This window comes from Sinocyclocheilus anshuiensis, unplaced genomic scaffold (assembly GCF_001515605.1).
Source record: "Sinocyclocheilus anshuiensis isolate Anshui unplaced genomic scaffold, SAMN03320099.WGS_v1.1 scaffold961, whole genome shotgun sequence".
NCBI classification, from domain to species: Eukaryota; Metazoa; Chordata; class Actinopteri; order Cypriniformes; family Cyprinidae; genus Sinocyclocheilus; species Sinocyclocheilus anshuiensis.
Window position 1 is genome coordinate 738,357 of NW_015557049.1, and position 26,519 is coordinate 764,875.

At 36.9% G+C, this 26,519-nt stretch overlaps 3 protein-coding genes across 5 annotated transcripts in view; 1 reads left to right on the forward strand and 2 right to left on the reverse strand.

Moving 5' to 3' along the window:
- The window catches only part of LOC107676362 (SPARC-related modular calcium-binding protein 2-like), a 41,774-nt gene extending 33,628 nt beyond the window's left edge, over nt 1–8,146 (reverse strand). For both annotated transcript variants that reach the window (XM_016470883.1, XM_016470884.1), the window contains exon 1: nt 7,847–8,146. In XM_016470883.1, the coding sequence (XP_016326369.1) occupies nt 7,847–7,918 (72 nt within the window). In that variant the 5' untranslated portion in view covers nt 7,919–8,146. The remainder of the gene's footprint in view (nt 1–7,846) is intronic.
- Nucleotides 8,147–9,797: 1,651 nt separating this feature from the next.
- On the forward strand, nt 9,798–18,092 carry LOC107676390 (eukaryotic translation initiation factor 3 subunit L-like). 2 transcript variants are annotated; one of them, XM_016470927.1, is made up of 15 exons: nt 9,798–10,000; nt 10,189–10,231; nt 11,483–11,696; nt 11,767–11,846; nt 11,946–12,007; nt 13,366–13,435; nt 14,208–14,281; nt 14,477–14,648; nt 14,734–14,888; nt 15,011–15,181; nt 15,485–15,618; nt 16,194–16,367; nt 17,136–17,325; nt 17,535–17,615; nt 17,770–18,092. In XM_016470927.1, exons 1-15 carry the CDS (start codon nt 9,959–9,961, stop codon nt 17,845–17,847), a joined length of 1,740 nt encoding a protein of 579 aa, XP_016326413.1. In that variant the 5' UTR covers nt 9,798–9,958; the 3' UTR covers nt 17,848–18,092. The 2 variants fall into 2 exon arrangements, with proteins under 2 accessions (XP_016326413.1, XP_016326414.1); XM_016470928.1 differs by having other exon boundaries at nt 9,798–9,994.
- Nucleotides 18,093–19,839: 1,747 nt separating this feature from the next.
- Nucleotides 19,840–26,519, reverse strand: part of LOC107676383 (cadherin-23-like) — a 267,703-nt gene continuing 261,023 nt past the window's right edge. The window contains exons 59-70 of the mRNA XM_016470905.1: nt 26,006–26,269; nt 25,377–25,538; nt 25,037–25,293; nt 24,805–24,902; nt 24,485–24,605; nt 24,313–24,392; nt 24,115–24,155; nt 23,915–23,975; nt 23,561–23,690; nt 23,291–23,413; nt 22,851–22,961; nt 19,840–21,920 (exon numbers count right to left, since the gene is read on the reverse strand). Coding sequence (XP_016326391.1) covers nt 21,582–21,920; nt 22,851–22,961; nt 23,291–23,413; nt 23,561–23,690; nt 23,915–23,975; nt 24,115–24,155; nt 24,313–24,392; nt 24,485–24,605; nt 24,805–24,902; nt 25,037–25,293; nt 25,377–25,538; nt 26,006–26,269 — 1,787 coding nt within the window. The 3' untranslated portion in view covers nt 19,840–21,581. The remainder of the gene's footprint in view (nt 21,921–22,850; nt 22,962–23,290; nt 23,414–23,560; nt 23,691–23,914; nt 23,976–24,114; nt 24,156–24,312; nt 24,393–24,484; nt 24,606–24,804; nt 24,903–25,036; nt 25,294–25,376; nt 25,539–26,005; nt 26,270–26,519) is intronic.

Here is a 26,519-nt window from a genome sequence, read left to right on the forward strand (position 1 = left end):
ATATATATATAGCCTACATTTATTTTAGTAATTTTTTACTAAATCTTTAAGTACATTTAACTTTTTTTGAGTTTACGTTTTTCAGTTTTATTTTTATATTTATTTTATTTAAGCTTTTATTTCGATTACATAAAATTACTTTTAATAGTTTTAGTTTTCGTCAACAATACTGACCACTAGCTTCAAATAATGTAAATTATATTATATTATATTATATTATAGTCATGCTTTCAAACATGTTTTCCTGAAGTAGATTTGTTAGATAGCGTTGCTATGTGGTTGCTAGGTGCTGCATACTGGTCAAGGTCAAAATTTTATAATTTCTCCCTTTTGAAGATCATAATTACAATGTCCTAGAAAAAATAATAACGCAACAAGCTGTACAGTTTAAGTATTGTTAAATACTTAATGTAAGGAGTTTGTCCAAATCACTAACCATAAGTATGAGCAATAGAGATGTTTGATTAGCAAGCAATGCTAATTAATGAGTTAAACGTTCTTCACTGGTTCTTGCAGCACATTTGGTTCTGCAAAGAAACCCTTTCTTATCAAAATAATTTGTCACTTTATTGCTTTATTAGGCGTGCTATATGGCTTTTTAGAAAATAAAAAGGTTTTTATTTTACATTATAGGTTCTTTAGATCTGGTTATTGATTTCTAAGTATTTTTAAGAACCTGTATTTCTGAAGAACTTGAAAACAACAAATCCTTTGTGAAAATTATACAGATTCGGAGCTAAATGCCAGCATCGGGCCACTTTGTCAATGTTTGTGTGTATATGGCATTGATGTATGACCACCATCATGTTAACATGTCTCTTACATGACATATAATGTCTCTTCTAACCTACTGCAGAGAAGAGCAGACAAAACAAGCCACTGTCTTTTTCCTGAAACACTGTTCTAGTCCTGCAGCTGCTCCGCCCCCTTGTTTTTTCTTTTCTAATTTTTTATCATTCCCCCTCAACGAAAAATCAATTTAGATGAAAAGCGAAGCATGAGGAACCGAAAGAAATGAGGAGAGAAAGAGAGAGAGAGTGAAAAAATGACTTATTTTTCAGAAGACCCACCAGCACACAAACCTCAAATCCTATTACCCCATTTTGGCAGTGAGGCATTGTGGGATTGAAAGCAGTGATTCAGAGGCCAACCTCCAGCAGAGAGTGCACTGTGCCCCACAGAGGGCCACATGGGGGCCGAGGGGCCCCAGAAAGGACAAGGGGGGCCTCCCGACCACAGACCCAGAGAGGCCCCTCACACCTTAGCCGCAAAGGGTCAATGGGGGCCTGGCAAAGAGCGAGAGAGAAGCCGCAGACGTGTGAAAGAGTCCCGACGGGGGCTTCCTGGGATAGGCAAGGCTTCGTTAGTCTCCAGCATAGTGGAAATGGAAGAAAGTGACAGCCTAGATCCAAGCTATTAACTCAATCAAAGAGAAAAGCCTTTAATTGCTGTGAAAAATCGTCCAGAAAAGGGAAAGCCTGCTGCTAGCGAGACAGGATCACATTCAGGACTCTTTCTGAACACACATCAGAGATGTGCAATTTCTATGCCACTAGCAGTGTTACTGTAGTTTTATTTGTACAGTATTTATCAATATTTTGAACTAGCTTTTATTTTTATATTTTCAGTTTTCAATTTAATGTTAAGAATATTGTTATGTGCTTTTTTTCTTAAATATGTATATATCTCAATCAAAGAGAAAAGCCTTTAATTGCTGTGAAAAATCGTCCAGAAAAGGGAAAGCCTGCTGCTAGTCATGTGAAGCAAGAGAGGGAAAAAATATGTTTTTTCTTCTCGTGCAGGTGCATAGTTTTGCATATGAATTACTGCCACCATTTGAACAGCCCTTGTTACGAAGTGACTGATATACATGGATTTCGGCAGGGAGGTGTGGAAAATAAGATGGAGGAACGACAAACAAAATGCTTGTGTCTGAAACCACCAAAACATTAGCTTTTACTGGCCTTTTCTGTCCGTTAAAGGAAAAGTGCATCCAAAAATAAAATTTCTGCCATCATTTGCTCACCCTCATACCATTCCGAACTCTTAAAAATAAATGCTCTTTATTGGCTTCTGTGGTTCCATTAAGAACCTCTAACATCCATGGAACCATTCCATTCCACAAAAGGTTGAAAATAGTGGAAAAATGTTCTTTAGATTTTTAAAATGTTCTTCACACTAAGAAAAAAAAATGGTTCTTTTAAGAATTAATCACTGAAAGGTTCTTTGGGGAACCAAAAATGGTTAATCACTGTGAAAACCCCCTTTTGGAACCTTATTTTGTGTGTAAGACTTACTTTCTTTCTTCTGCAGAACATAAAATATTTTGAAGAATGTTGGTCACCAAATAGTTGACCATTGATTTCCATTGTATGAAGAAGAAAAAAAATACAGTGAGACATTTCTCAAGTTATTTTCTGTTATGTTCCACAGAAGAAAGAAAGTCATACAGGTTTGGAACGACATGAGGGTGAGTAAATGAAGACAGATTTTTCATTTTTTGGTGAATTGTCCCTTTAATTAGTTAGATCCAGCTCAGAATTCACCTCATGAAAAAATGCGTCATACTCAAGAAAGCAAATGTGGAAAATGTGTTGCTATAAGTGGAACTGCTGCAGAAACAGAACCGTTCCTAATGATTTTCAAAGGTATTTGGCACAGTTGAGTTATGAGTCGTCTCCCATGCAAATGTGGCATCTGATATTCATGTTCAACATTTTTACTGGAGCAAAGAGAGTGAGAATGTGTTTATATCTTCATCATTTTAGTTTTTAATGTTACAGTCTCTGCTGCACCAACACTTTTTATGACTATAGTTCCACCAACTAATTTGCTGCCGTCCCTTTAAGACTATGTAAACAACCCTTTGCATATGAAACAAGTTATATGAGTTCCTCATTTCTGCACATTTTAGCCAGAAAAAAATACAGATTTTTTTATTGTTGTTAAATATCTATATATACGTTGAGTAATAATTTGAAAAAACTGTTAATTTTATGGTGAATCTTATGATTTTATTTGGTAAGTTCCATATACGCACAAGAAAAAACATACAATTCTAAACCATGTTTTAAGTTCTTTAGCTGTTTTTTTTATATATTTATTGACTCTCTATAAAATTTATATTACAATTCTATTTACTTGAGATTTAATTGAAAAGTACAACGTTAAAAACCCCTGTATTAGTATGTTGTTGTCTCGTATCTGTAAAGTTTTTATGTTGTGTATTTAGCATTCAATAAAAATAAAGTATTTTGTGAGGATTATTTAATATAATGCTGTTGGGTCACTTATGTTTAATAAATGCTGTCCCATCTTTCAGTTACAGCCTCTTCGCACAACCTGCATTGCAACCATGTTTAAATGTGTCATAGAAGTCAAGACAACAGCTCTGAGATCAGTCTGCATACAGCAAGTGTGTGTGTGTGTGTGTGCGTGTGAGAAAGTAGAAGAGGGTTTGCACCGCACTCATCTGCCTCCCACATTCCGCTCTGCCAGGCTGAGTAAGAGGAGAGAGATGGGATGACCTGACCTCCAGGTTAACTACCCACAGCCATTTGTTAACGTTTAGATGTAGAGGCATCCCTACTCGACCTGTAAATAATGACCAGAGCGTTTCTTCATAAATCACAGCACTCTGAGCCTAAAACAACTGTGCATTCCTTCCCATAATCCACTTCATTGATTGATTTAAGGTCCGGTCACATTTAGTGTTCGAATTTGGTGAATTTTCACATGCAAAATCCAGTCATTTCAATAGGAATCCACACAAACGGGAATGTTGTGTGAGGATGAAATATTTCCTCACGCAGAATTTGCATCGGATGCACGTTGATCAAGTAAATTTGCCGCACTGGCCAACAGAAATTTGCTTGGTTTGAAATTGACTTTTCTGTGAGTTGTGCTTTATACATTGTTACACTATTGGCAATGGGCCTTTTTTGTGCGCAGAAAAGTTTGCTGAAATTTTGATAACGTGACTGCACCTTTAGTCTTCATTTATTGTCTTCTAACCCTTTTTGTTATGCTTCAGGAAGCAACTTTTCTGCTGGGATCAAGAGGGCAACTCTAGCAACTCTATTTGACCAAACCGAACTTGACGACGGTCTAATACAGGTGAATCCGACACCTCAGGATGGCTAGTTTATTTAAACAGAGCCCTGCTGCTCTGGAGCGAGAGGTTCGTACCTAGAGGCTTGTGTGAAATGAATTCCCCTGTTTACTCTCTCTCAAATAACGGCATATCTTCTTTTTCCGGCACGGGCTGCAGCAGGTGCCACAGGAGACCTCATCATCACAGGCCCTGATTCATGCTCGTGCCACATACCTGTCATCCCAGAAGGCCGAGCAGCAGCAGATGCCAGCAGAGAAACATTGACAGCAACTGTATCTCTGGCATTGGTGCTAACAGCCTCCATCAGCACCAAGAACGCTATGCCAGGTGAAAAACTCGATGGCTCACGGTCCAGAGGGGCAAAGACTGAGCGAAATCACAGCGCTGGGCAGTTTCAACACAGTGAGAAAATAACACTCCTGGGATTTCATATCAGGGTTATTATAGTGAACTAAAACTAAAGCCTTAAAATACATTTTTGTTGCTTGATGTAAATGTGAACTGAATTAAATTAAAATAAAATGTAAAAGAAAGAAAGAAAAAAGCCATTTGATGTACTAAAAATACTACATTTATTTTAGTATATTTAGTACATTTTATTTTAGTACACTAGTTATTTTAGTACATTTGATTGAACAAAATTACTAAAACTTTAACTGAAATGTAAATAAAATATAAACTAAAAAATAAAAACTAATTCAGTACATAGACGCTTCTGTGAAATGAATAAAATAAATGGTAACTGAAATAAAATAAATTATTAAAAAAACGTAAACTTATTTTATTTTACCTAGTTGCCAAGGTTTATTTAGTTTAACTTGATGTACTAAAATAACTAAAACTGAAATAAAAAGTATTAAAAACTATATAGGTACAAATGAATAAATGTATATAAAAAATAATAAAAATGATAAAAACATTACTAAAAATTTTACTTAAATTAAAATATAAATGAAAAATATAAAAATAAAAACAGTACCTAGAAGCTTGTGTGAAATTAATAAATTAACAGTAACTGAAATAAAATAAAATATAAAAAACTTAAACTTATCTTATTTTAGCTAGGGAAATATTTCTCATTTTCATTTAGTTTAACTTGACGTATTAAAATAACTAAAACCAAAACCAATAATCTATATATACAAAAAAATTGTCATAAAAATGAATACAAATGACAAAACACAACACAATCACTAATTTTTTTAATAAAATGGAAATATAGATATTAAATATTAAAATGGGAAATATAAAAATAAAAACTTAATAAAATTATTAATAAAACCTGTAGGCCTATACTAAAATAACTGCTCCAAATATAGCACATCAGTGAAAGAGAGAGAGAGAAAGAGAGAGTTTTTGCTCTATTAATGCGATTCTTGCATATGCATTCAACAAAAACTTCTGTATTAAATAACTAAAACCAAAACCAATAATCTATATAGACAAAAAAATTGTCATAAAAATGAATAAAAATGACAAAACACAACACAATCACTAATTTTTTTAATAAAATGGAAATATAGATATTAAATATGAAAATGGGAAATATAAAAATAAAAACGTAATAAAATTATTAATAAAACCTGTAGGCCTATACTAAAATAACTGCTCCAAATATAGCACATCAGTGAAAGAGAGAGAGAGAAAGAGAGAGTTTTTGCTCTATTAATGCGATTCTTGCATATGCATTCAACAAAAACTTCTGTATTAAATATTACATATATTCTTTGAATATTATCGTTGCATGTGGTAAAGAACAAACTATGTGACCACAAATGCAAAAATCATGGTCCCAAACTGCTGCAAAGCACACTTGATTATATACAACATTTGTTGCAATTCCTGACAGGTACACAAATATTGACCATTTAACAACATTTATGGATTAGAAAGTGGGCCGTTTCCTGTCTCACTATTGAAAGTGCAAACCCTCTCTGGCATTCAGCAGGGGCCAGTTTGGTTGAACATAAATGCCAGGGTTTCGAGGTTCGTCAAAGCTGCTCTGTGTCCAGGCTCTGGGTGGACCAATGTGCCCGTGCATCTCTCTCTCTCTCTCTCTAGCGGTCATGTCCCACCGGGACGAGCTACACTCACTCTCTCACTCGGTTAATGGGGAGCGGCTTCCCGCAATCAGCAGTCCTAACCCTGTGTACACAGGCAGACGTCCATGTAGAGGCCAGCGGCCGCAAGGAGGGGAGAAAATCTCCTGCTCCCAGCACTTAGCGGCCCAAACCCAAGCGCCTGTCACATATAAAGGAAAGCATAAGGTGGGTGTGCACCTGTAGCTCCCACTGTGTGTGTATGTGTGTGTGTGTGTGTGTGTGTCTGTGATTGTTTGAAAGAAAGCTTGTGGATCTCTGGTTACCCTCCTGAATTGCGAGTGCACAAACATCACTACTCTTAAGCCCAAATAGGATTCTCATGATTACTCATCTCACCTTACATAGTGTCTCAAGCTTCTTGTTTAACAAAAGCACAAGCACAAGCACAAAGATGCACTGAGTCTGCAGCCGAACTCACAAAAACCCATATCAAACTGCCATTTACTGTCCTTGGGTGACAAACACAAAACATACTTGTCCAATAAAAATGAATTCTGGCTCTGATGACAAAACAGGGTGCCACAAAAAGGCTACCAGGTAAAACATTTTGTAGTGTATACATCTAAAGAGTAACAATTTAAATGTAATTTTTGCTGGTTTTGTTGACATCATGTTAGTTATATATAGTAATAGAATAGTAATAGAATGTTATATAGTACATACATATCCACAGTGTTGGGGAAAGTTACTTTTAAAAGTAATGCATTACAATATTGCATTACTCCATAAAAAAGTAACTAATTACGTTACTTAGTTACTTTTTATGGAAAGTAATGCGTTACTTTACTTTTGCGTTACTTTTTTAATCTGGACAGGGCTTGCCTGTTTGTTTTTAAAATAAAAAAGTTATATTTTTGGCAAATATAAAAGCCTTTTCACACCAAAAGTGAAATGAATAAGCCTCAGGCTGGAGGGAAAGTAAATGTATGTCCGTACAGTAGAATGCAGAAGAAGACATTTCAACACACTTCAGCAATAAAAAAAGACACACAAATGTTTGTCTAGAGTAATTTGTGCTTATCAGTATGGTTGAACTGGATCATCGAAGGTCAGAAGCAAAGACATTGGTTAATAGAATGGGATTAAATACATAAAGGATATTTGTGTTGTTTAACATTTAATTATTGCAGGTTTGCGTCATATTCTAAGTTGCATTATTTTTATTCATTTTGAGGAATACTGAATCTGTGTTGTTTTTTTTGCGAGTGAGATGAAATAATGCATATTCATATTTATTTTGAACTACAGTAACATCTTCTGATTTCTCTCAACATGGGGACAGGAGAGCTGTCAATCAATACATTGGAAAAGAAAAAAAAAGTAACTTGCGTTACTTATTTGAAAAAGTAACTCAGATATTCTCTTGTAAATTAAAAAGTAATGCGTTACTTTACTAGTTTCTTGAAAAAAGGTAATCTGATTACGTAACTTGCGTTACTTGTAATATATTACCCCCAACACTGCATATCCATAGTATTACTGGACCTTGCTAAAGAACATTGAAACAGTCAGTGAGAAATGTTATAAGACACATATTTTTACATACAGACTATTAATATTTGTTCATAAACAATCGTTCTGTGAATGTGAGTGATTATAGAGTGATAGTGAAGTGTGTGTGGTGACCCACCGTGAGCGCGGAGAGTTTGTGAGCGTCTCCTGCGTAAAGAGCGCAGAGCAGCAGCAGGACCGAGACGCGCATCCTCACAGCTCTCCAGACGCACCAAATCCACAAAAACTCACTTTAGACCCGATCGATTCTTATTTCCTTAGATCCCGTCCCTTCACAGCTCTTGATGTGAGCTCGGTGGCGCCGGTGTGGGTTGTGTTCTGTGTGATTTCTCTGTGCGTAATGAAGAGAAGCGCTCGGTTCGGACTGTCTTGACCCTCTCCTCTGCTCAAGTGTGTGACTCTCTCGCTCTCTCCCTCGGTGTGTGTGTGTGTGTGTGTGTGTGTGTGTGTGTGTGTGTGTGTGTGTGTGTGTGTGTTTATCTCTAACAGATGCTGGTATACTGAGGGGGAAAAACTTCTGTCTTCTCCCTCTCTCTGTTCTTTCTTCTCAACAACACACGTAAACCACTCTCTGTTTGGAACTGATAAGCTGAACTGAAGCTGGAGTGATAAGCTGTACTTATATAATATAATATAATATAATGTAATGGAATGGAATAATATAATATAATATAATAATCAAGAGGTAAATAGTTATATGACATTTCTGACTTTGGATATAAATACACATGGTCTATGTAACGTGCACCATCATCATCATCATCACTAAAATTCCTCTGGTATCTCATTGTGCGTGTGTTTTAAATTTTTTTAACACCTTGGCTTGTTTGCACTAACATGCCAGAGTAGCTTAAAGTAATTCAAAACACTTTGAACAGCATTTCTCCAATTCTCTTCAAGCCAGATAAGTAGGCATATGGCAGCAGTTATTGAAACTCATAACAGCACCCCATTCCCACGAGTGCAGAGACAAAACTACACATGTGGGATTTCAGAGGACTGTTCATTCAAAGGGCACACTAGTTCTATTTTTGCCTCTCGTGTTCACTAGTGCTCAGTGAAGCATCAGCTCTTCATTATCCTACACTAGATATTGAGTGATTGGGTGTCTTGTTGTTGACAAAATCGCAATAATCCATGGCGTTTCATTAGTTGACGAAAAACCTCATTATAAAAGCCAATAAAAACCTTCATGAAATAATTCAGCTGCAAAGTGCTCCAGTGAAACTGATGGGCAGATGTGAATCCTCAGTTATAGGAACATTAGCGCTATCTACATGACACATGTGGAAATGCAGCTCAATATCAGAGAACGTTCACCATAAAAACAGCTGGTAAAGTGGCAATGTGCGGGTATAATAATAATAATAATAATAATAATAATAATAATGATGATGATCAAAAGCTTTAATAATTTATTAGTTTTGAATTTAATGGATATTGAAGTTCCTCAGTATCATTATTTTGGTGTTGTTATACAGTCTTTATTATTATTGGTAAGGGATTATTATGTGTCAGTTTATTTTATGATTGTGAATTGTAAATTTGCTTGTGCATTTTGGGAGGATTTCCTAAATTTGACAATTTATCTGAATTAAAAGAAAAAAAAAGGTAAAAGTGATATTTGGTATATTTATGAAAAAAAAATGAAACGTAATTTAGTCATTAGTATTACCATAATTATTATCCTAGGAAAATTATTTTTTACATAAGAATAGATCTCTGAAAACTTTACCAAATTTCGACATATTTCACAGTAAATGCCTTGAATTTCTGTTATTTAATAGAGGAATATTTTTCAGGATTTATGTATGTACTTATTTATTTTATTATGTTCTTTCATTTCCTATTCTTGATTTTATTTGTCTTGTTTGATGATGTTTATGTCTGTTGTCTGGCTAAAGACATTTTCAGTATAAAGTTGCTGGTTTAAAAATAGATCAATAAAGTAATAAAAATAAATGATCTGCGCTAGTCAGGATGTACTTGATTTGAGTGTCTAAAAAGTGCGTCTGAATTAAGTCTTATGTAGTAGTAGGATGCCAGCATTTCCAATTCAGCCAAATTATTCCGTCACTGGCCCACAATCCCTTGTGCGCTTCGACTGCGTCACCGGAAGTGTGTGCAGTGGACTTCCTCTCTCTCCTCCACGCGTGCTTTGCGGCAGCTGTGAAGTTTATGAAAGGTTTATTAACGGATTAAACACCAACTGGAGGAATAAAAATTCATCATGTCTAGTAACGTTAACCCGATAGAAGAGGAAGAGGCGAGTGTACGTGCCCGTAGTGACACGAGAGCGTGTGTGTGAGACTGAAGTGTAATTAGCGTGTTGATGTTAATCAGTGGAGCATCGCCATAATTAGACTTCATTTTCATTGCCTTTGTTCATTACAAAACTCATGCTACATTTTAATGTTAATATGTCGGACTCATCATTGTTAACTGTCTTTTTGTTTGCAGATTGACCCTTATAGCTACCCCAATGATTATGACTATCACACCGGTAAGTATCTGCTTATACGGGACTTATTGACAGATCAATACTTTCTTTTTATTTGTTGTTGTTGTTGTGGTGGTGGTGTGTACACTGCTGTTCAAAAGTTTGGGATCAGTAAGATTTGTAATGTTTTTTAAAGAAGTCTCTTCTGCTCATCAAGGCTGCATTTATTTGATCAGAAATACAGAAAAAAAGCAGTAATATTGTGAAATATTATTGCAATTTAGAAATAATGGGGTTCTATTTTAATATACTTTAAATGTAATTTATTCCTGTGATGCAAAGTTTGAATTTTCAGCATCATTACTTCATTCTTGGGGAAGTCGTGGCCTAATGGTTAGAGAGTTGGACTCGTAACCCAAAGGTTGCAGGATCGAGTCTCGTTGTTCACGGTGTGTGTGTGTGTTCACTGCTGTGTGTGTGCACTTTGGATGGGTTAAATGCAGAGCACTAATTCCTAGTATGGGTCACCATTCTTCAGTGTCACATGATCTCTCAGAAATCATTCTAATATGCTGGTTTAATATCAATATTTGAAACAGTTTTTTGGGACCTGTGATACTTTTTTCAGGATTATTTGATGAATAAAAAGTATTCAAAATAGAAATCTTTTGTAACAATATACACTCCCGTTCAAAAGTTTGGGGTCAGTAATGTTTTTTTTAAAGAAATTAATGCTTTTATTCAGCAAGGATGTTAAAAAAAAGTGATAATAAAGACTTATATTGTCAGAAAATAATTCTGTTTTAAATGAAGGCTGTTCTTTTTAACTTTATTCATCAATTAATCCTGAAAAAAGTATCACAGGTCCCAAAAAAATATTAAGTGTTTCAAATATTGATTATGAAATCAGCATATTAGAATGATTTCTGAAGGATCATGTGACACTGACGACTGGAGTAATGATGCTGAAAATTGAGCTTTGATCACAGGAATTAATTATATTTTAAAATATATATTAAAATAGAAAACCATTATTTTAAATGGTAATAATATTTTACAATATAACTTTTTTTTTCTGTATTTTTGGTCGAATAAATGCAGGCATGATGAGCAGAAGAGACTTCTTTAAAACGCATTAAAAATCTTACTGGTCCCAAACTTTTGAACAGCAATGTATGTATAATAAAATTCATAGTAAATTTTTTACCATCCCAGTATAGCTTCTGAATAGATTGAATAGCCTTTACATAGATCAATGAGTAGATGTGTGCTATTAAGGGGATTGAAGGAATACAAAGTGTGTGTGTTCTGCAGGCGACCCAAAAGCTGATCTGGCGTATGAACGTCAGTATGAGCACCAGCAGACGTATCATGTGATCCCTGAGGTCATCAAGAACTTCCTGCAGTATTTTCATAAAACCATCTCAGACCTCATCGATCAGAAGGTTTACGAGCTGCAGGCCAACCGCGTGACCAGCGAGAGCATTGAGCAGAAGATCTATGAGATCCAGGATGTTTATGAGAACAGGTGCGCAGCCGTACGGTTATAGACTGTGTTCCGATGCCTGGAAATGTTGATTTCTTTCATTTCATTTTAGCTGGAACAAGCTCACTGATCGCTTCTTTAAGACATCTCCATGGCCGGAGGCAGAAGCCATCGCTTCCCTGGTTGGTAACGGTGAGTGAATCCGATTTTTGCTGCATTCAGGTATCAGAAGCGCTGAATTGAAGTTTTCTTTGCTGACATGGGCATGAGGTTTTGTTTTGTCTGTTACAGATGCAGTTTTCTTGATCCTGTACAAGGAGCTGTACTACAGGCACATTTACGCCAAAGTCAGCGTGAGTGTGTTTGCTCGACCCCCACCGTCGTTTTGATTTTTTATAGTAATAAAAATAATTTAGTTCAGTAAAAGAACAATTAAAAACTGAACGTGGCTGCTCAATGCAGCGTGCCGAACGACAGTAGCATCACAGATCAGATTTCATTTATCCAGTGAGGAGAGTGAGTCAAGCTGACTGACAAGAAGAGTGAGGTGAGACAAACAAGACGATGGCGGATGATTTAGTTTCGAAACGAAGTGTAAAAGCGCCTGTTTGGCAATATTTTGGATTTTGAATAGCCTGTTGACTTTTGCCGTTTATCTAAGATGATTTTGGAAGTTTAAAACATTTGTTTCTTATTTAATTGGTTCCAAAGTGTTTGCTGATTTTTTCTTTATTTAAACTTTGTGTCATTTATTTATTTTATTTGACATTCGTTTTGCTAATAAACGTTCTACGTTTCTTATTTATTTGGTTATATATTATACATGTTTACTTATTTCCAGTTTTGTATACCTATTAAACTTTATGTAAGTTATTTGTTATTTTATTTTAGGCATAGCCTGCCCTATAGCATGGTGTATTTTTATTTGTTTTGTTAATAAAAGTTCTATGTTTTATATATAGGCTAAAGTGAGTTTGACCTTGTATTTTGTTGTTGCATTCAAGCAATTGACGCCGACCTGCCGCTAATTAAAAAGTGAAAGTAAAATGCGCACGGCGCTTTTAAGCTATTTAAAAGCGAAGGAAAGCGAGGAAAAGAGGGAAAATTAAAACGAACAATTGCTTTACTCCGAACTGCCGCTTTTTGAAAGTGAAAGTAAAATGCGCGCACCACTTTTGCAAGCTATTTAAAAGCGAAGGAAAGTGAGGAAAAGAGGGAAAATTAAAACGAACAATTGCTTTACTCCGAACTGCCGCTTTTTGAAAGTGAAAGTAAAATGCGCGCACCGCTTTTACAAGCTATTTAAAAGCGAAGGAAAGCGAGGAAAAGAGGGAAAATTAAAACGAACAATTGCTTTACTCCGAACTGCCGCTATTTGAAAGTGAAAGTAAAATGCGCGCACCGCTTTTACAAGCTATTTAAAAGCGAAGGAAAGCGAGGAAAAGAGGGAAAATTAAAACGAACAATTGCTTTACTCCGAACTGCCGCTATTTGAAAGTGAAAGTAAAATGCGCGCACCGCTTTTACAAGCTATTTAAAAGCGTAGGAAAGTGAGGAAAAGAGGGAACGCCACGGTGATACCGGTATTATCAGTGTTGTCACACTTCGATTAACCGGTGGGAAAATTTCCTCACCGTCATAACCCTACTAGATGGATTGTCAGCTCATGTTTGTCATGCCTGTCAATAATGAGTCTTTTTCTCATGTACAGGGAGGGCCAACTCTTGACCAAAGGTTTGAGTCCTACTACAATTATTGCAACCTCTTCAACTACATTCTCAGTGAGTGCAAACTCATCATTTACATGTGATGGGCAATATTTGTTTGTGATGTTTAAAAAAAGTGTTGTATCTGGATTTTTACTGTTATTATTTTGCAATAAACAATTTGAACCATTTCAGAGTAAAATCATAAATATATAGACTATATATCTTCCTATTTGTGCAACATTTTACAAATGAATAAGTTTAATTACAGTAATTAATAATGTCTTATAATTTTTAAAAAATTGTCAAAGTATATGCCATTTTCCATATCACTACTATTCAAAAGTTTGGGGTCAGAACAATTTTTATTTATTTTTTATTTTTCAGACAGACATTAGTGCTTTTTTCAGCAAGGACACATTAAATTGATCAATAGTGCTAAATAAATAAATACATTTATAATGTTACAAAAGATTTCTTTAAAAAACAAAATGCTGTCCTTTTCAACTTTCTATTCATTGAAGAATCTTTATAAAAATTGTATCACAGATTCCACAAAAATATTAAGCAGCTCACCTGTTTTCAACAATAGAAAACAATTCTTTGGAATTGTAATAATAGTTCACAATTTTACTATGTTTATTGTATTTTTTATCAAATAAATGCAGCTTTGGTCATAAACTTTGTTATATACCTCTTTCAAAATCATAAAAAATTTACTGACCCCAAACTTTTTGTTGAAACTTGTTGTCGAAAGGGTTTTTGTGTTTAGATCACCCTGTCAAGTAGTCAATTTAAATAAGTTTGATGGATTTACAACATCATTTAATGTGTTTAATGTTGTCAGATGCTGATGGACCGGCACCTCTGGAGCTTCCTAACCAGTGGTTATGGGACATAATTGATGAGTTCATTTACCAGGTAAGAGTGCAAACAGTCTGCTTAGTTGAGGAAACTCTTTGTGCCACTTTCTGCATTACTGATTTGTTCATAAAGAAGTGAAAACATTTATTTATCTATCTTATCATTTCTAATTAAATGAACCAGTTTAGCAGAATCTCAGGTGCTGAATTCTCTCTCTCTCTCTCTCTCTCTCTCTCTCTCCCCATTCTGCAGTTCCAGTCGTTCAGTCAGTATCGCTGTAAGACGGCCAAGAAATCGGAGGAGGAGATCGAGTTCCTGAGGAACAATCCCAAGATCTGGAATGTTCACAGTGTCCTGAATGTCCTTCACTCTCTGGTGGACAAGAGCAACATCAACCGTCAGCTGGAGGTGTACACTAGCGGAGGTGAAAGATGCCAACCAGCCCTCATGTACTGACTTTCTTGTAATCTAATTCAGATGTCAGTATGACGCTTGTGTTTGTGTCACAGGTGACCCAGAGTCAGTGGCTGGAGAGTACGGCCGTCACTCTCTCTATAAGATGTTGGGTTATTTCAGTCTGGTGGGATTGCTGAGGCTTCACTCTCTGCTGGGCGATTACTATCAGGCCATCAAAGTCCTGGAGAACATCGAACTCAACAAGAAGGTAAGAAAATGTCCTACTATGGTCACTGAGTACTGTTGTCTCAAGACAAAAAAAAGAGTTGGAATTGTGTGGCAGCATGCTAACATTGTTCATAATCAAATCTGGTTCTTTGTGTTTTTCAGAGCATGTATTCACGTGTGCCCGAGTGTCAGATCACCACATATTATTATGTGGGTTTCGCGTATCTGATGATGAGACGCTATCAGGACGCCATTCGTGTCTTTGCCAACATTCTGCTGTACATCCAGAGGACCAGAAATATGTTCCAGAGAACCACCTACAAATATGAGATGGTCAGTGCATTTAAATTAAAAAGTATTTGTCTTTGTGTGTGTATATATATATATATCTTTATTTTGCTGTAAAATGCTCTATTACTCTATTACAGTAATAAGGAAAATGCTAATTACATACAAAATGTAAAAAATGGACACATTACAGTAATTGTAATTATTAAATTATGCAAAACCTGAAGAAGGTGCTGTAATTTGTGCATTAATGTTCCAAGTGTTTTACTTGAAGATAGTATTTGTTTCGTTCTGTATTGTCATAATGGTGTGGTGAATAATCTAAATCGTGTATTGTGTGTTGTTCAGATTAATAAACAGAACGAGCAGATGCACGGGCTGCTGGCCATCGCTCTCACCATGTACCCCATGCGCATCGACGAGAGCATTCACACACAGCTGCGCGAGAAATACGGAGACAAGATGCTCCGCATGCAGAAAGGGTGAGAACACACACACACACACAGACGCACACATTATACATTGAAGTTATATATGTATGTACTACCATGGTAAGATATATTTTATGTTTTTGAAATAAGTCTCTTCTGCTCACCAAGGCTACATTTATTTGAAGAAAAATACAGTAAAAACAGTAATATTGTGAAATGTTATTACGATTTAAGTATATAAATAACTGTTTTCTATTTGAATATATTTTAAGATTTGATTTATTCCTGTGATGCGAAGCAGAATTTTCAGCATCATTACTCCAGTCTTCAGTGTCACATTTGCTTCAGAAATCATTCCAAAATGTTGATTTGAGAAACATTACTTATTATTGTCAATGTTGAAAACAGTTGTGCTGCTTAATATTTGTATGGAAACGGTGATAGTTTTTTTTTTTTAATAGAATTAATTTGAACTATAAATCATTTGTAGCATAATTTTGTTTTACTGTCACTTGGGCCATTTAATAATGCTCAATAAAAGTATAAATTTTTCTCAGGAATATTTTTTTTGTGTATATATATATATATATTCGTCTAAAAAATGGAGGAATTTCTCTCTTTTTCAGAGATCTTCAGGTGTTTGAGGAGTTGTTCAGTTTCGCCTGCCCCAAGTTCCTGTCACCCGTAGTTCCAAACTATGATAACGTTAATCCAGATTACCACAAAGAACCATTCCAGCAGCAGCTCAAGGTGTTTGCAGAGGAAGTGCAGCAGCAGGCGCAGCTCTCCACCATCCGCAGGTACAACACCAGCTTAGTAATGTTAAGGGCAGTTCTATCTTCTGTTGATTGGAAGAACAGGAATTGTAAGGAGTGTAATGAGCTCTCCTTCACTTTTAGCAATCATTCTCCTATTTCTAGGGCTGGCCATGGACTTTTATTTGACCATTCGGATTCCTGTTTTGTTATATTGGTATTAAAGGGATAGTTCACCCAAAAATGAAAATTAGTCCATGATTTACTCACCCTCAGGGCATCCTAGGCTTATCTGGCATTCCTCTTTCAGATGAACACACCCGGAGCTTACGATGCGCCTTCCGCTACGCCTACATCATACGCTTGAGCGCCTTGTCGTGAACGCGCTTGCTTGAGTGACCAGAAGCTGGAGATTACAGTTTATACATTTTTAAAAATCAATATTTTTCTTACACTAACGCATCGCTTCGCTTCAGAAGGCCTTTATTAACACCCCGTGTGGAGTAGTTTTATGATGGTTGGATGCACTTTTTTCGGCTTCAAAAACAGGGGCACCATTCACTGCCATTATACAGCTTGGAAGAGCCATGACAATTTTTTTTTTTTTTTTACGATTTTGATCATTTTAAATCTTTATTTAAAATTGTTAACTTTTTTTTTTTAACCTTTTAATCTGCCTATTAACAACTATTTATAATTATATTGCCCAGCCCAGCTGACAGCTGAATCTTCTATTCCCACAGCATGTGTAGAAGCATTGGATATTAGATAAGCTTTGAAATGTTCATAGCTGACTCCATGTGTCTCTGTCAGTTTCCTGAAGCTCTACACCACCATGCCTGTGGCCAAACTGGCTGGATTCCTGGACATGTCCGAGCAGGAGTTTCGCATCCAGCTGTTGGTCTTCAAACACAAGATGAAGAACCTGGTGTGGACCAGCGGCATCTCTGCTCTGGATGGAGAGTTTCAGTCTGCCTCTGAGGTCGACTTCTACATCGACAAGGTGTGTGTTTGTGTTGAGTTTCTGTCTTTAAACTAGAACTGCCAAATTGAACACTTATTTATGAGATTCAATATATGGCTTCCACAGTCATGCCAGTTGTCTTATCTTTAAAATAATTTAATATTTAATAGGCTTAGATGTATTTTGTTTTGCTGGTGAGATGACTTTGTGAGTCATTCTAAAAATGAATTTACTTGGTGTTCCATCAGGATATGATCCATATTGCAGACACCAAGGTTGCCCGTCGCTATGGAGATTTCTTTATCCGACAGATCCACAAGTTTGAGGAGGTACACATGCTTGAATAATTCATATACAGTGGATTATTGAATAATATCATATAGCATTCATATACATATTCTGTAAATTACAGTTTATGGATCTATTTTTGAATTAAACATCTGTGTTGTCACATTTTGATTGTACCTTTCTTATCTTCTGTAGCTTAACAGAACACTGAAGAAAATGCCTCTGACTGGTGCCCCTTCGAGTTTGACCAGCACCACGTCACGTGCCACTTAATGCAGGTCCCACCAGAAGAACCAATCAAACCCTAATTTGATCTGACTGTGATATCCACCAATCACAGGCCAACCTTCTCAACCAATCAGGAACCTCCTCTGATACTCTTAAACCAATCGGAGGCCATTTCTTAACTATAATGTAGGCTCTTTCAGTTCATTTCACTGACTTGCTCTGGTCTGTCAAAAACAAGTGAAACTGATGGAAGTCCTTTTTCTAAGTCAATAAAGTTTGATGTGGCTGTAGTTTGGAGTCTTTTTTGAGTTTACATCTTAAATAATAGTGGGCCCGAAACAAAGTTCTTTATTCATATTCAATTCTTGCATGCATTACCAAATTAAATTCAGTGACAATTTACATAATGGTTTTATAATGCTTATGTTTCAAAAATGAGGCTCTGAGCATCTGTATATACACTTATTTACAAACATGAAGGCCTGCTATTCTACTAGTATAAATGCCACTAGATGGCAGAAGAATTTTTGTATTCACAAGAGCATTTAAAACAATACAAAACTACATTTTTCTTTCCATTTATTTTGGACAATTTTGGACTCACAATATATTCTCACAAAAAATACCTTTTGACAGCAGCATTTTTTAATGGGTGTCAGGATTGTTTAACTTTTCCAGTTTGATATTAATACACTTCAATAAGTAACAGGACTTTTGAGATATTTCATTTTGTGTGTCATAAGGGCCACGTTATTCTCTTTAATATCCTGCTGCTGGGTTTCAATACATAGAGGAATGCCGTCCTCATGATGACTCTTGCTTTGGTCAATATTTTATCATCTTCAGGACCTTAAGGCAAAACCGTTGCACATTTCCTTTATTCAAACAGGATCCACAGATTTTTCATCTACAGCCTCGACGCTGGTGACCAGACAATAACAACAAAAAAAAGGGAAATATAAAAATAATAATGCCTTACAACACACACCATTCAAATAATTCGGTATAAAATGTTGAAAAATAAATACACTTAAATACAACTATTTATACTCCACTCTGTTTGGTAAGTCAGCATTTTTCTTTTCCAAAAATCTCTTTTGTAATCTTTATTTTTATATATCAAAAAGTAAAGGAAAATAAAGACATGGTATTTCCCCCTTTTAGGTGGCAGTGTTCTGTCAATGACTTATATTTTAACGACTTTTCCTTTTTTTTTGTCTGTTTACAAAGGGTTAGTTCACCCCAAAATGAAATTCTGTCATTAATTACTCACCCTTACGACTTTCGTTCATCTTCAGAACACAAATTAAGAAATTTTTGATGGAATCTGAGAGCTCTCTGACCCTCCATAGACAGCAATGCAACTGAAATGTTCCCAGACAGAAACGTAGCAAGGACATCGGCAAAACAGTCCGTGACATCAGTGGTTCAACTTCAATTTTGCGAAGCTACGATAATATTTTTTGTGCGCAAAGAAAACAAAAATAATTTATTTAACAATTCTTCTCCCCTGAGTTACGTCTTCTGCCATTTTGGAGAGTACCCAAGAACGTAATCGCCGTTGTTTATGTTCGGGGGGAAAGCGCGCGCATGAACGTAATCGGTGTAATCAGCGTTGTTTACACTCAGGGTATAGCATGCGTATGCGTTGTGATACTCTCCAAAATGGCGGAAGACAGTAACTCGGGGGAGAAGAATTGTTGAATCAAGTCGTAATTTTTGTTTTCTTTGCGCACAAAAAGTATTCTCGTAGCTTCGCGAAATTGAAGTTGAGCCACTGATGTCACATGGACTGTTTCACCGATGTAACAGAACATTTCAGTTGCATTGCTGTCTATGGAGGGTTAGAGAGCTCTCAGATTCCATCAAAAATATCTTAATTTGTGTTCCGAAGATGAACGGATGTCTTACGGGTTTGAAACGACACGAGGGTGAGTAATTAATGACAGAATTTTCATTTTGGGGTGAACTAACCCTTTAAGTTCAAATGGAGTTATGGCATCTCATGAACCTTTCAAGCATTAGTTTCACTGCCATTTTTTATTAAAACACATGACACACATAAATCCCTCAGTTCAAGCAAAAATGAAATGTTTTGTTAGTTGACCAGACAAACCTCTGGCCTCAGTAAGTTCAGTGGAAACAGTGTTTGGTCTGCTAACTGGCTTTCCCCATTGGTCCATGGAACAGCTTTTAGTCCATTTTCTTCAATGCAGTCTTCCACTTTTTTTCAGATAGTTCACAATTTTTTATAGATGGGAGTTCATGAAGTCATTTTTGTAATGTCTTAAATCTCATTGTAAAGACACCAGCACACAGCAGCTTGCAGTACAGGATATTTTCTTGTGGTCGTTTCTTCTTTATATCAGATGGACTTTTCACACTTACCTGTTAACCCAGGGTTGGTTTGTTTGTTTAAATAAATAAATATAAATAATAATGCACATTTTCACATTGTTAATACTCAACACATGTTGTCATGTTCTGGGAACACCAATTTTTTAATTTTAAAGCACGCAACCTGCTTTTACAAACACGTGGGAATGTGGCCATCTTGCCTTAAAGGTGAGGCGCGTCGTATTTTTCATCGTATCCAATTTTGCGTCGTATCCAATTATTTGGATACGACATTAATTGATTAATTAACAGAGCTGAATAATGTAATATTCACAGTTCACACCATTCATGTTCACACCCTGAAGCAATTATTAGGAAAGAAAATCAACTACATGCCAAACGTTTCAGTTCTGCATGTGTAAATATTTACATGCATTACGGAACTATTCTGAAAATACTGTGACACAGCCGGTATTTTGAAGTATGGGTACCGCAATAATACTATAGCAGTAACGGCAGCTAGAAGTCAAGTCATCTGAAGTTTGAATAGGGCGAAAAGACACGGCAACTTTAGCTCAATCAATGGGGTGCGTTTGGGGCCATTTTTCGACCAGTGGCAGACATGGCAACTGTTTGGATTGCCTGCATGAAAACGGAGTATTTTTGTAATCGTGCTTTGTGAATTTAAACACTAGAGAAAAAAATATATACATACAAAAATAATACTGTTTCATAATCTCTCCAGTTAACGTTTACCATCACTGTTCAACATTTTTAAACATTGACTATTCTACGAATCGTAAAAAGATACTTCCTGCAGCCATGCGAAGTGCATGAATGATTTGAATGATTTCATTTACGGCTGGTTGTCTGTTGCTAAACTCATCAACATTTACTAGCACTGCACAGTTTCAGACTATATACCCATGGCACTGCAATAAACAGTGCTAACCCTGTTCTAGCTTCAGAACCCACAGTTAAACCCTTTTTCAGTTTCCAAGTGTGAAATGTTGCTTAACCCAGGGTTAATTGCGGTGTGAAAAGCCCCAGAGATATACTCTCATAAGCTGTTCAAACAGTTAATTATACACATACATGACCATGTTATTCCCTGGTGTCCTATCGAAATATGAAAAAGTAACTAAATAAAAACTAATGTCCGTATTCGGCCTTCCACTGGTCTGAGAGTGCATTCGCTGCCCATTGTGTAGTTTGAGTGTGTGTGGTAAAAGTCTCAGTACTCTTGAAATAGCCCTGACAAGATGAGCCACCCTTGATTTGGGCGTTCCAGGTCCACACACACACCTACACACCCTCCTCACACCTGGCCCTTACAAACCTGAACTCTTCTCCACATCGCAGGAAAGAGTTCCCGTTGATAACAAAGAGCCAGGAGTGGCATGCACATTGTAGTTTTCTCAGACCAGCGAGGCCTCGGCTAGTCATAATTCCGTGATCTCTAACGGACTCTCAGACAGAGTGTCGCTGCCCTTGTTTCTGTGCAAAGGTGTGGATTTTGCAGATTCTGTTCGGGCGTTGCGTTCGGCATACAGTCCGCCATCTGTGTGCAAGGCTTCAAGGGAGCGTGCCAGAGCACGCTGGTCATCTTCAGGCAGGCTGTTTAGGTCAGAGGTCAACAGCGTGCCTGTGCTGCCATGAACTGCGTGCACCCCGTCAGGACCCCTGAGCTCAATCGGTAGTTTGTGCTTGAAGCGAAGGGTTCCTCGACCTCCAACACCAACGCGCTCGTCGTCATCTTCATCCAGGTCACTTTGGATCAGCTGGGAGAGGAGAACATGGATGAATGAATGAAATGATGCAGGATTTAATGGAAAGGAAAATGATTGAGTGATGAATGCATGGATGGATGGATGGATGGATGGATGGATGATTGAATGGATTTATGGATTGGTGGATGGATACAATGTAGGAATGTAGGATACAATGATAATTCGATGAATGGAATGATGGAGTCATGGATGCACATTTGTGGGATGTAATTAAGGACATATGCAAACATTGATTGATGAATTATGAATTGGTGGATGGATGCAATGATGGATGTATGGTGAGATGGAATTATGGACAGACGCAATAGTTGCACGGATGGATAGATGCATGGATGAATGGGTAAACGGGTGGAGGAATTAATAGTTTGGTTGATGAATGGTATTATGGATGGTCGGATACATTTATGGATTGGTAGATGGATGCATGATGGGTGGATAGAAGGATTGATGGACACAGTGATGAATGGATGAATGGTGGGATGCAATTATTGACAAATTCAATTATAGATGGATGCATTGGTAGATGCATGAATGAATAAATGGATGCATGATGGTTGGACAGAAGAAAGGATAGATGGAGTGATGGTATGATTGACATTATGGATTTTATAATAGATTAATATATGGAATTAGGAATGTAAGGAAGAAGGAGAAAAATAAACATTAACAACACAAAATCTTAGAATTTGACAGCAGTTTTAGAGGAAACACCAAGAGAGAGCACCAAACACATCTGTGAAGCAGTGAAGAGCAGTGAGCAGGCTGTGAACCAGCCTGGGAAACATCAGCAGGGTCACATGACTGGACAGCAGGAGAACCCAGGGATTCTACTGATAGGACAGGGTGGAGACATAGTCAGCCAGCAGTGAGGAAGAGGGGTGTAGAGGAAGAGCAAACACAGCAACCTGTCACATTGCCCACCTCTGTGACTGATGATTGGTCACCGTGGCTGGTTGACTTGGTGACCATGCGGGCGGCAAACAGCTTTTTGAGTCTCAGATAGTCATCCAGAACCACATTGAGCAGCGAGCCCTGATTGGATGGCAGCATTGGTCATGTGGTGTCTTATGAACTGAATCCTACAGCACGATTCTGATATTTCACCTCATTTAAGAACATGATCTCACTCCACATTATATTATATTGGGTCCCAAACTGAGATTAAGTCTTGGTTTGGACAAAATAACACCATAAATGTTGATTCTAAACTGAAAATACATTTGAAATATGTTCAAGTTTGGATTTGAGTCTAGGAATCAGGCCTCAAAAAGTACTGAAGCTCTATGATGATCCCATCTTCTGTTTGTGCTATCAAAGATTTTACGGTTTGCCTGTTTATGTTCTCTAGCGAATGTTCTCACCTTGATGGGCCCCTCTCTCATGATTTGTCCTAGTTTGGCGATGTTGTCATACTCCTGAATAGCAGCTCGTAGATATCGGTCATCCTCTGGTTTAGAAGCCTGAGGATCACGTCCAAATGTACCCTATAAAAGACAAGATATTTATTTAGTACCCTACAAAGTGAAGATGACACTTAAGTACCCCACAAAGGCAAGAGAAGACAAAGAGAAGGTCTATGACAATACATGCACCATGGCATAATTCTGTCAGCGTTTTTGTGAGTTTATTACGTGTGTGCGAGCCGGGCTGTTCCAGAGGTCAGCAATGTCACTTAAGTCTTCAGGAAGGTCGTCCTCATGCTCCGCCTGTGCTGCTAACTCCAGATTCCTGCAGAAAGGATCTAGCCACACTGGATTTGCTCTATAAGCACACAAACAGAGAAAGAGAAGCATTGAGATACAATCAGTTAAACCTTACAATTCAGTCTATGCTAGATAATAACCAAAATTGCATTTTGAACATATCTCATATATTAAGAGTATGTTAAGTTTTGTGACACGTGTGATTATTTTAGCAGTCTGGAGCTCTGTTAACACATATACATAAAGGCTCATATCAACAACACCATTGTATTGCATACTCACCCTTCAAATGTGTACTTGTTTGTGTTGGGCATATCCAGAATATCCATCAACCCCTGATTTCCTGCAGATGTAGAGTGACAAACCAAACACGCTTTTACCATGACAACAAACACAAAGCCATGACTGTTAAACTTCAACTCATGTGAGGATTAGTCTCAGCTTCCTCCAATCGGAGGGATGGGATATTCCCGGCATCTTACCTGTGGAGCCAGCAACAATTGCCTTCAGCTTCCTTTTGTGCCTGTTAAAAACAAGAAACAAAAACCTCCGATCTTATAATAGAACCTCAGATACCTGGTTATGCATTGAACATGACAAACGACAGAACAGGATTTGATGTGGTGCTTCTTTCCACAAGAATCTAATGCTTCATAAGATTCTCTAATGAAAGTACTCACACTGTGCGGTAATACCAGTTCATCAGGATAAACAACATCGCAGCAAGGAAGAGTAAAACTGCCAAGATGATAATAGCCATCTGAAAGAGATAAATAGGCATTCATGCTGTATATAATGTCTTTTTAATACAAGAAATACACTGTCTACAAACATACACACACACACACACACCTGTAAGGTGGTGAGGTCATCAGGTGCACGAGCGGTCACAGCAGGCTGAACATCCAGAACGTTGTAGTTTCTAAACAGATTCCTCAATTGCTCCTTGTTCTCATCGATCATCTGAATCACCCTGAAAACCAATTCAGTGAATCAACCAATCATCCTCAATGGATCAAAGCAACTGTGGATGAGACTACTGCATCAGTTTAATGCAATAATCAATATTTCTATGTTTGATTATCATAGTGTAGATGATAAAGCAACCGGTATAGTTCAAGAAACACCCATTTGACATGTAGGTCATGTTTGGTACTGTATATAAGTCTTACCTCTCCACATCTAGAATACGGTTGGTCTGCTTGTTGACCACATGAATCAGAACATCGGTTTGAGCGAAGTTCACTCTTCCCTTTTTATCCACATGAAACTATGGGAAAGAAATATCTGATTCACTCAATTGCATGGTTATGACAGGAGAAATATTGATCTAACTTTGTACAGATAAGGACTGTAATCTAATTTTTAATGATATTTATAAAGACAGCACAAACACACATGTACCTGTACGTCATCAGTGTTAACTATGGCTCCTGTGATGTTTGAGAGCAGGTTTATAAACTCCTCCTGAAACAGCCGGACACGCTCCGGTATCTCATTAATGACGATTTTCACCCGCTGGTCGTCTCTCAGAATGTAAATGCCCACTAGAGTCACGTCACTGTGTCCTGCCAGATCTCTCGCCAGAACCTCCACCACAAAATAACCCAGATCATATGCCATAAACAGGTCAAATGTTCGGATGATTCCATCAGTCTCACCTGAAAAGAAAGAAGAGTCACTAAAACAACTAAAAAAACTGACATTTCAACAGAGAGCTGAAGAGTGTGTAAAACACACAGACCGATGATGAAGACGTTGCCCATGTCTTCAGAGTCATTGGAATGCAGTTTGATGTAGCGGATGGACAGAATGTGATAAAGAACAAGACTGTTGTTGCCAATGTCATTATCAATCGCTTGAACCCGGATCAGATCAGAGCCCACTTTAGCATCCGCAGCCACACCTGACAGAGAGAGAGAGAGAGAGACACACGTAACACATAAAAATATAATTAATTTTTAAAGCAATTAAATACAAATAAATTAATTAATTAATATATATAAATTAAGAAATTAATATAAAAATAATTTATATAATAAATCTTTTTTTTTTTTTTTGTTATATGATGGTCGCACTAAACTATCTTGGCAAATTTGTACATCTTCATAACTTATTTATGCTACTTCTTCGTGAGATTAGAACTTTTACTTTAATATTTTATTTTATATTTTACAATTCTGAATGAAGATGATAGAGATCGAAAAATCTAATTAAAATTTGCAAGCAGAAGAAAAGCCCAGTTTTGAGCTGATAATGGCGCTAGATAGCTTTAGACCAAATAAATAAATAATATTTGATGCAAAGTAAATGAAACCCCCAAATTACCCTAAAAACAGTGGTCAAAAGCTGGAATAAAAATAAATCTGTTACCTGCAGTGTACTCCATCTTTGTGAATCTCGGAGATTGGTCGTTGATGTCCTCAAGGAAGATTCTTACTTCCTGTAATGTAGGGTCACGGCTTGGGTCAAGCACTTGGGCCCGCTGTGACCTTTGACCTCTCGGAGGAGACCAGTTTCGGTTACTGGACGCTTTAACAATGATGGAATACACTGGGATTTCTTCCCGATCCAGATCTTTTTTGACCTGTAAAACTCCGGCCACACTCATACCAAAGTTTCCCATGGTATCGCCTCCTAGAAAAGAACATCAGTAATGCAGTTAATAAAACGTTTACACTGGCCATGTATGAACTACTACCATTGTTCTGCTAAGTTTACAAGGGAATTTCAAAGTTTCTCAGAAATCTGAATTTTAGCATCTTCTGCTGATGCAACAAAATTGTGCAAACCGAGTGATACATTTGTAAATGTAGGTGGAAATGTTCTATGAAGAAAGAGTCCTGACTGACAATAGTTGATCAAGAGTGTTTGTCTAAGACCTAGG

What these genes read in the sequence shown, in the direction of transcription:
- LOC107676390 (XM_016470927.1), top strand. Translation starts at nt 9,959, where the DNA reads ATGTCTAGTAACGTTAACCCGATAGAAGAGGAAGAGGCGAGT. An exon ending in CGCTTCCCTGGTTGGTAACG is followed by an intron (nt 11,847 to 11,945) that starts GTGAGTGAATCC and finishes TGTCTGTTACAG; the next exon opens with ATGCAGTTTTCTTGATCCTG. An exon ending in CCTCTTCAACTACATTCTCA is followed by an intron (nt 13,436 to 14,207) that starts GTGAGTGCAAAC and finishes TAATGTTGTCAG; the next exon opens with ATGCTGATGGACCGGCACCT.